The 10,163-nt window shown below is 38.9% G+C and overlaps 1 protein-coding gene across 1 annotated transcript in view; it reads right to left on the reverse strand.

The window, feature by feature from the left end:
• Positions 1-8,007, reverse strand: part of si:ch1073-396h14.1 (disintegrin and metalloproteinase domain-containing protein 10) — a 33,790-nt gene extending 25,783 nt beyond the window's left edge. Inside the window, exons 1-4 of the mRNA XM_005920789.3 lie at positions 7,761-8,007; positions 5,493-5,640; positions 5,127-5,245; positions 4,366-4,521 (exon numbers count right to left, since the gene is read on the reverse strand). Coding sequence (XP_005920851.1) covers positions 4,366-4,521; positions 5,127-5,245; positions 5,493-5,640; positions 7,761-7,821 — 484 coding nt within the window. The 5' untranslated portion in view covers positions 7,822-8,007. The remainder of the gene's footprint in view (positions 1-4,365; positions 4,522-5,126; positions 5,246-5,492; positions 5,641-7,760) is intronic.
• Between the last annotated feature and the right edge of the window lie 2,156 nt (positions 8,008-10,163).

Consider the following 10,163-nt stretch of genomic DNA (forward strand, 5'->3'; position numbering starts at 1 on the left):
TCACCCATGACTGTATTTCCTCCTGCGCGTCCAATCTCATTGTTAAGTTTGCCGATGACACTACAGTGCTCGGACTTATATCCAACAACGATGAGACAAACTATAGGACAGAGGTGCAACAACTAGAGTCATGGTGCCACGACAATAACTTGGTCTTAAACACCAAAAAGACCAAGGAGATCATTGTAGATTTCCGGAAGAAGGGTCATAACAACCATCTGCCTCTCTTCATTGGCAGTGAGGCGGTGGAGAGGGTGAGCAGTTTTAAATTCTTGGGGGTAACTGTGACCGAGGACCTGTCCTGGGGCAACCATATCACCTCAGTTGCACGGAAGGCCCAACAGCGCCTCTACTACCTGAGGAGACTGCGGAGCGCACACATTCCCAGATCTCTGATGTTGAACTTCTACAACTGTGCCATCAGCAGCGTTCTGACGTATGGATTTCTAGTGTGGTTCCCCAGCTGCACCAAGGCCGATCAGCAAGCACTCCAGCGGGTGGTGAAAGAAGCTGGCAGAATTATTGGAACAAGTCTGCCAGAGATCAGTAATATCTTCCCCACTCGCTGTCTGAGGAGGGTGCACAGTATCCTGCGGGACCAACATCACCCTGCGCGCCACCTTTTCCATCTGCTGCCCTCAGGGAGAAGGTACAGGTCTATACAGGCCAGAACATCCAGACTGGCCAACAGCCTGTATCCACAGGCTGTGAGGCTCCTGAACTCTCTGCCCCCCTCTCACGGACAATAACCATATCCAACTTCTTAATAGCAATGAACTGGTCTGCATTGGTGCATCATATCTTTATTCTCTTCCCCCTCCTGCCCCCCCCCTCTTTCTTAAATAGATAACTATCATATCTGATATCATATCTCACAGTACAATAATATTGAATGGGTTGCATGTTGTACTTTGTCATGTTTCTCAGGTCTTTGTCTGAATTTCTACCAACATTACTTGTCAGTTCTCATGTTATTGCTAAGGATTGTCTATTGCATTGGAGTCACACTGGGTTAAATATGTACACTTGGGTTTTAAGGGGTATTTATTATTTTCTTCTTTTTTGGGTTGTATGGAAGCCCCAAACGCAATTTCATTGTTCTTGACAATGACAATAATAAATAAATACTAAATAAATAATATGTCTCTTGACCAGACTGTTGTGTCTGTTCAAATTTTAAACAAAAAAATCATAAATCTCAAAACAATCTGTATATACAAATGTTCTGAAGTGCACATATTTTCTCTTGTGCAGACAGGGTGTCAGTCTAAATTAATTGAGACTTTTCTACTAATCCATTTAAATAACCTGTTAGTAGTCATACTACAAAGAGAATCCATGATAATTGTATGGGTACTGCCTAGAAGCCTTTAATCCACAGACTCGTTCATGAAGAGGACAGACAATGAAAAAAATGACCATAGTCAGTTTTCAACAGCTTATTGTACTCCCAGAAGAAGCTCACAGATTAAAGGATTTTAAGCTCGCTTATAAAGAACTGGATTTCTTTTTTATCTCGTTGTATGAGCCACACATCCACTTCACCATTTCTCTCTTATGACAAGTCAGACATGAAGACAGTGCTCTTCTTTCTTCTCACTTTGTCTCTGGTGGCTATACATATTATTACCAAATATGTACATTACTTTTCACAGAATAATGTGATTAGCTCATTCAGTAATGTGCCTAACTACTTTATTTTCACTTCACTTGCTCTCATCATTTTTCTTTGATGAAACTGAGAAATAATTATTACAATTTTGACTTAGTGAAGTGGCTCTGCAGTAATTTTTGGCATTTTGTTGTACTACTAAACACAACATTTCATAGATAAATGTTTCTTAAATAGATAACTATCATATCTGATATCATATCTCACAGTACAATAATATTGAATGGGTTGCACTGTTGTACTTTGTCATGTTTCTCAGGTCTTTGTCTGAATTTCTACCAACATTACTTGTCATGTTCTCATGTTATTGCTAAGGATTGTCTATTGCATTGGAGTCACACTGGGTTAAATATGTACACTTGGGTTTTAAGGGGTATTTATTATTTTCTTCTTTTTTTGGTTGTATGGAAGCCCCAAACGCAATTTCATTGTTCTTGACAATGACAATAAATAAATAAATACTAAATACTAAATACTAATGACTTTCTTGTATTGCTGGAATATCAGGAGTTCAGCCGGGGTGAGAGTTATTTCTCAAATTCTCCAAGCTTGCATGTAATAGATCAGTAAATACAAAAAAGTAGATGTTTGAAGGTCCATTTATGTCATTGTAAGATTACAAAATGTAAAATAAATCCTCAGTAGATGTTCTGAAGAGGACATATATTGTGGGCAACGACTACTTCCTGATTGTAAAGGCACTTTCAGTTTGGAGGAGCAATTAAGGACCCAGCAGTTAAACATTTAAAGTTATAATAAATGTGGATATGTATTACTTTTCATTTAACCAAAAGGAATTTGAGGTTAATAATTACCCATCATTCCTAGGCTACTCCCTAGCAGTAGGAAGTAACTGCAAGTAACTCCCTATGCACAATCTCAGGGGCAATGAGTACACGTTCCCTGAAACACTGTATGTACTTCCAAAGTACTTAAGATGGCTTAGATGGCTAAAAAGATTCATAATAAATAGAAATTTTAAAAAAGTAAATTCTCATAATCACAATGGAAAGTCAATGATATGTTTAGGTAAACATAAAAAATATAAAAATGTAAAACTAAAAATTTTCCTTCCTTTTTGGTATTGTTAATTTGTTACTCTAACAGTTATAAACTGCATTTTTGCAGCATAATTGTTTTTTTTTTAACATCTAGGGGGCAACCAGCTTCCTCTATCTTTATTTATGCAGCCCTGAAATTAAACAAATTTGTTTCTTATTGCCTTTTTGATAGTATTTACATGCATAACTTAGTGTTTAGTACGTGGGTATGTCACTAAGATGTGTCTATGCATTTTAACTTTTTCGCATGTAGTTTAATGACCTTTAATGGTATGATTGCATTAGCCAAAACAGATACTGATAATTTGAGTTTTTATTCAAATTTTTAAATGACCAGGACAATACTGACCATCATCTATGGGCGGAAGACTAGCTGAAGGGTTCCCACAGTGCAGACAAAATGACTTGGCACATTGTTCATATGTTCCTTAATGTTACCACACTGCACTATGATGATTTGCTGCAATATGTCTGCTCCTGGCTTGACCTGTACCCCAGATCTGAAACATGTTATGGCATCAGGGACTGAAAGTTCCTCATGCGTCCCTTGTTGCCTCCACACGACACCCACGGGAAGTGGAAATATACACAAGAGCAGACGCATTATGTCACCCATCTCGTGGTCTAATTTACCACTTTGTTTAGAAGCATTGATTGTTTATTTATCATCTGCAAAATCTTTCACAGCTTCCTGCAGATATGCTGGCCTTGTGAATGAAAGAGCAGGATGTTAACAGCTGCGATGCTATCGCATGCAAAGTTTGGATACAGCTTTGAAAGACGCTGAAGGAACGGCAGGAGGATTAGGGAGGAAAGGCAGCCGCGGAGTCTGTGCAGACTTCTGGAGAAACGGTGGGGGGAGACGGGGTTTCTTGCACAATGTGAATTATGTTTCCAGTAAAAAGCTTTCTTGGAAAAATTCAGATACTATTGCAAATGTGCACCTTCAGCAAGGGAATCACACTTTGGCATCCACATTGATTCATATACTCTTTGACGGTTGTCTGACGTACCCCATCTGGATAGATCATATGATCCTTAGCCAAACCCAAGTTCATCTTAATCTGTTGTTGTAGAAATTGTCTCCAAAGCCCTCAAACCCTGAAGAAGTCGCCACATATTGCCTTTCTTTCTTCTTCTCCTTATTTTAGAAACCTACCTCCTTCTCTCACTCCTCTTCCTCCTGATTTAGGCCCAAGTCTCACCCACCCCTCCTGTTTCAAGAGTCACACCATCTTCGGTTTATCTTTTCTTTGGCCAGTGCCCAGGCAGTGAGGGCCCCTACACCCCCTCTTAAAGGGCTTTTCTGTTACATTATAAGGTCCCCGGGTACTACACTGACCTGTAGTAACATTAGTTTGAGAACTACAGGCTGCAGATACTACACAAGCGAGGAGCACTGAGGATGAAAAATAGTGGGAAAGACGTGTTGCTGTAAAACTGCCAAAAGGGCCATTAATCAAGCTATTGATATGTTTACGCCAAAGACCAGGAAATTCAGGTCATGGTGTATCATTTGGATTGCAAATGCACAAATATCCTGCACAGTGAGCATTACTGGGACCCTTACTCCAGAGGCACTAGAAGTTTGAGTGCAGGACAACCTTTTCATTGAAGTCGAAGCAGTCTTACCCATGTCGTCCTCACGGTAGATTATCGAGTGGTGGTCTGCTGGACTGCTGGTGTATCTGTCAGATGGCTCTATGTGATAAGTCCCATTTTCTGTATGGATAGTTCCCTCAAACTGTCCCTGTAACACAGAGCCATGGCAGGCGGAGGCAGGTTCACCTGCATGACCAGGGCAGGAGAGACGGGGATTAGAGAGAGGAGAGATTATATATGATACTGACAGAAACCTGAATACAGGAGGCAGCAACTGCACACACAAGGTGAGGTATGGGGTAAGAGAGAAACCAGCCTTTTGCAGCTCAGATTATTTTTTTAAATCTTTTTATATATTTTGCATATTCTGTTGTATTTCTTTTGTTGCACATTGCGTAGTTCTTCATAATGGTTTCTAAATTTTCATTCACTTTATTTATCTATTCTGTTTGGCATCTGTGGACAGCAAAGAAAGAATTTCATTGTACAGGGAAATCCGTTTCTTTCCATTGCATATGAAAATAAACCTTGAAACCTGAGACTTGAATGAGGACTTTTGGAATTCTGCAGAGGATCTTTTATCCTTGTGCCCAGCACGGTTTATTTTGGCCTAATCAATGTGGAGCTATTACTAAAGATGTTTCTTCAGGTGGAACTTTCCAGATCAAGCCCAGGTTAAATTCTGATTGTAGTGAAATTGGTTAAATAGATTTTTCCTTTTTCTTTTTTTGCAAATGTAGACAAATTGTTTGGAGTCCCACAGGATGACAGGATATCTCTCTGATACCAACCTTCTAGTATTCCTGAGTAGATGTGGAAAAGATCAACATACGTTGAATCATTTTCACTGACCAGTGTAAAGTCTTTGGAAAATACTGCACTGTTTTGCCTCAAAAGCAGGTGGAAAGTCCTGAAGGGAAGAAAAACACAAACAGCTTACAGATGTGGTCAAAGCTTTGTAGTGTTGTGGGAAGTATGCAGATCTATAATCTCCTGAGATATATGGACTAATGAGTGACTAATGTCTGACATGTGTTACAGGTTTAGGAGCAACAACAAAGAGTTTGCACAACCAGGTACTTCCTATTAGTTTAACCAAAGAGTTGCATATAGACAGACATTTTCAACCATTCGCCCAGACGGAAATATAAATTTACCTGTGAAAAGCAGTAAAATTCAAATGCAGTGTATAGTCCTGAGATTGTGTGGCTCTCTTGGCTCTCAAGTGCCTCCTGTGAAGATCTTCCCTGTCATAAGACAAGCCCTCGTAATACTTTATGTAAGGACTGATGCTACTCACGGCACCTGTTGGAAAGGAAGATGTTCCTATTACTGAGGAAAAGCAACATTTTGAAAGTATTTTTGTTTCTAATTTTCAGGTAACTCTGATTTTAACAGCTTGTGACTGCAATTCTCGATGGCTGGATATCAGCATCTGAGCCAAATCCTGATTGATAGTGATCTATTCCTGCCTTATCCGCACTTGTAGTTGATTACAGTTTGTGGGCATCTGCTTGATGCAGGAACAGTTTGGTGATAATCTGTACCATTTTCAAAATGATAGAGCACCATTTCACAAAGCAAAAGTGATAACTAAAGGCTTACAATAAATCAAATTAACATTATGTTCCTATTGCTGAGAAGTTCCAGTCACCCGTTTCAACTTATCTAATTAGTGGTCATAGTGGGGTCTCAAGTCTGTTGCAAGGCCAACACAGAGACAGACAACCATTCGCACCTACAGGCAATTTAGGATAACCAATTAAACCGCATGTATTTGGACTGTGGGAAAAAGCCAGAGTAAGAGAGAATCCACACAGAAAAGTCTTACCCAGATGGTGTATTTGAACCCCAAACCTTCTTGTTGTAAGGCACCAATGCTATAAGCACAACGCCACCATGCTAGCCAACTGAGAAGCTCACTAAACCTTATCCGACTGAGAACCTTTGGTCGGTCCTTATAAAGCAGGGGATCAAACGGAAACACTTGACCAGCTTCAAGCACTGATAAGGCAGGAATAGTATGCCATAAATAAAGATAACAGTCCAGAAGCTGATATCACATTGTGGTTCGAAATATAATACAAACATGTTCAAAAAGATCAGATGAACAAAATCTGAAGGTCCCGAATTTGCACCACTGCCAAAGCTTGGTCATGACTGCAAGCAGCCTTTATAGAGTGATTTGTACTTGGCACACTACACCACAAAGTCAATCCTGATGCAGATGATACATTCCTAATCTTAAAAAATCCTTGTTTATTACAGGAAACATATTCGGTTTTTTAAACACAATCTTTACTCTGTTTTGTTTTCCAGCAAGTTGTGTTTGCAGCTGTAGGAGGTTAAACAGCAGGGGAGTTGTTTTGGAGTTGAGCCTTGTTATCTAGGGCCATTCTAAGATGCTAAGGTTTTGAAATAAATGTTGCTGTGCTTTATTAATGTAAACCTAAACCAGAAATGTGATTGTTACTAAGTGTCAACATTCACTCTCTCAGTAAGCAATGGTTTGTAAAAAGTTACTTTAAAATTAGACATGAATCCAAGTCTGCTATTCATTCTATTAGTAGCTTTATAGTGCAGTGGTTTACACATGGGCATAGTAAGAAAAACATCCACAGTTCAATGACAAATAGATACATATTCCTTGGAGGATGTGCCAGGAAGCATCTGGTGTAAAAATTTGCCAAATCAGATATGTGGGGCTCCCCCTCTTGAATGAGAGCATCAAAAGTAGCTGCTTCTAAATTCTCAAAAATATCTTTCTTCTTTTTGGAAGATTTTTTAATTAGTTTCATTGTTAAAGCAAAGACATATTAAACATTTTGAATATACATAACTCGTTGGACTTCAACATGACTTCCGATCAAGATTATAATGACACAAACTTTGCTAAGCACATTCATGCTCCAAGGGGAAAAAATAAATCCAGCAATAAACCCAAATTTATCCTAAATAATCTTTCCAGACAATATCCTCTTGGCACAATCACAACAATTTTAACTGTCTGTCTGCCTAAAACTAATCTGCCATCTACTGAGTGTTTTCTGGCTAACTGCAGAAACCCTTGAGGGAAGAAAATTATAATTCCCTGTAGCTTGCAGCCATTTTTAGTTGCCCATCATGAGTGACTCCCGCATAAATACACTATAATGCACTCCAATAAGCAAGACTAAGTGAGCAAAACATTTTTCTCCACTGCTGATAACACTTTGCAAGAGCACACTTCTGTACAGCATTCCTGAGGGGACAGGTTGAGACATGTCTCGCCCAGGACAGACCAGTCCACCAAAACACAGCCATTTCATACACACACAGACACTCAGGCAGACTGACGCTCACATACGTACATGTGACTACAAACAGCCCTGCTTATTTTAGGTGCAGTCCTAAGACCTCTTATTCAGACAGTATTTAGAATCTACCTGTAATCCATTCATGGCAGCCCACAAGCAAAAGCAGCAAACAGCAGTGTTGGACCCCCATCGTCTCCTTATTGGGGCGCTCTTCTCCTTTCCTCACCTCTCTCTGTCTTTCTCATCTCATTTCTCCTTACCTTTCTCTTCGGCTTATCTCGTACCTGTGGTTTCCCACACTGGAATGTGACTACTTATAAAATTCAAGCCATGACACAGGAAGATATGAACACTGACACACTGGAGAGGCACATTCAGACTTGTTTGCTAACAGATACCTGCGCAGTTGCAGGAAGTTTTTCAAATGAAGTTGTGAGATATGTTTCTCAAATAGTTAGCATAGCGCAGAGATTCTCACTTTTTTTTCTGGTATGTCCAAAAAATCAGCCCTCACAACCAGCATATTCTGGAGGGGGAGATCAATTACTACTAATAAAAAAGGATAAAAGTTGAATTTAAAGGAACTAAAGGTCCTCAAGATGAAATTTCCCCAGAGTTAGAGAGCTCCTGGTGGGCAAGATTAAATGTGACAGAATCAAAAGTCATAGAACTGCTGTGAAAAAAGTATTCGCCCCTTTGCCCCTCAGATTTCATCCTTTTTTAGGTTATTGATCATCAAATTATTTTTTTAGTAGCCAAAATAACCAGATTAAATACAAAATGCATTTTTTTAAATGATGATTTCATTTGTTAATGGAAAAAAAAACCTCACCAAACTTGCCCTGTAAAAGTAATAGCTGCCAAGGGCTGCACGACCAGTTCTTATATTTAGGGGCCAATTACTTCTTCCACATATAGAGACTAGGTTTGGATAGATATATAAATAAAGGAATCAAATTCAAAGAAGCACATTTTCTGATTAAAAGTCAACAGAATAACACAGTAGTTGTTTGGTAAAACAAAGCATACAAGCTGTAAATAAGTTGCTTGATCATGTTGCAGTTTTTAGTGTTGCAGTGATTCAGAAATGATTCTGAAAAAGGAAGATGTCTCCCACAGGTCTAATTATTGACCCTTGTGTAGAAAAGAAAGTGCTGAAATGGTTCCTTCTCATAATAAATACGAGAAGGAAGTAATCATATGCATGACTAACACTGTGTGAAGGGTATTTTGTGTCCTCATCCTGAGCAAAGAGGTGACAGTTTAAGATTTTAGAACAATAGCAGAACCAGGACATCAGTCGACCTGGAAGTGATGCAAATAAAACAAAGGTTTTACTGCTTAAAATAAAAGCCACATGTGTCACTTCTGCAACAAGAAAAGCAACATGTTTACAACAGCTTGCCACATAATTAGAGATCTTGGGAATCAGGGATTATGTAATGGTAAAGAAAGCAGTCATAATCAGCCTAGATTGGATGTGGGAAGTGCTACTAAATTAATGTGTGGATATTTATGGCTTAGAGTTGTGCATTTATACAGTCATGGTAAAAACTGTTTAAATGGCTTAATTATTTTTGTTTCATATCAGAAACTAATAACAATCACCTAGTCCTTAGCAGGTGCTAAAAACCGGTAAATAGTTTTTACATTTTACTTGTGGCATTATCTATTTAACCGTAACAAAGCCAAAATGACGAAGCTGTGTGGAAAAACAATAAGTGCACCCTTGCTACTTCCATAGGAATTAAAAGGGAAAATGGCAGTCGGGTCAAAAGCACTTCGTTAACTGAACATCAGCAAATCTGAGCATCTCAATAAAAGCAGAGATTTGCAGTTTCTAAAGAATTTGAAGTCGACATTATACGTGAGAAGGATTATTCACGCAGCGCAGTTAAGGTTTAAGTTGCAACTGTGCAAACCACAAGACTGCTGGAACAATGTCCTTTGTGCAGATGGGGCCAAAATGGTTTGGCCTTAACGCAGACACACAACTCCATGTTGGAGAAAACCAAAACACGGCATATCAACACAAGCGTCTCATACCACCTGTCAACCACGGGGGAGGAAGGGTGATCATTTGAGCTTGTTTTGCAGCTTTGGGATCTGGACACCTGACAAATGTGAGGCCGTCTCCCCGACACGTTTTGTTGTTCATCTCAGCTCATATTTACCTGATTTTAAAACCTGCTGAGCACCAGATGTTTGATATTTTGCCGTGATAAGTAAAATCTTAGAATTTCAAGAGGATGTAATATAAGTTTGATCTATTTTTACATTTAGAGCTTTTGTTTTGTTTTGTTGTTTGTTTTTTGTCAAATGTATGTCAGCAGATGTCCTAATTTGCTTTCTTGACAACATAAAATGAACGCAGGTTGGAAGCAACTTTATTTTATTTATTTTCTGTATTTAAACAGTTTCAGTCTTAAGTAAATAACAGGTACAAATGATCTGAGAGGTTTTATTGACATATCACATTGTGTTGATGATATTTGCATTGATAAAAACGTCTCAAGGGACTTCCTCACATTG

Source organism: Haplochromis burtoni, unplaced genomic scaffold, assembly GCF_018398535.1.
Source record: "Haplochromis burtoni strain Fernald_Lab_line unplaced genomic scaffold, NCSU_Asbu1 Contig_42, whole genome shotgun sequence".
NCBI classification, from domain to species: Eukaryota; Metazoa; Chordata; class Actinopteri; order Cichliformes; family Cichlidae; genus Haplochromis; species Haplochromis burtoni.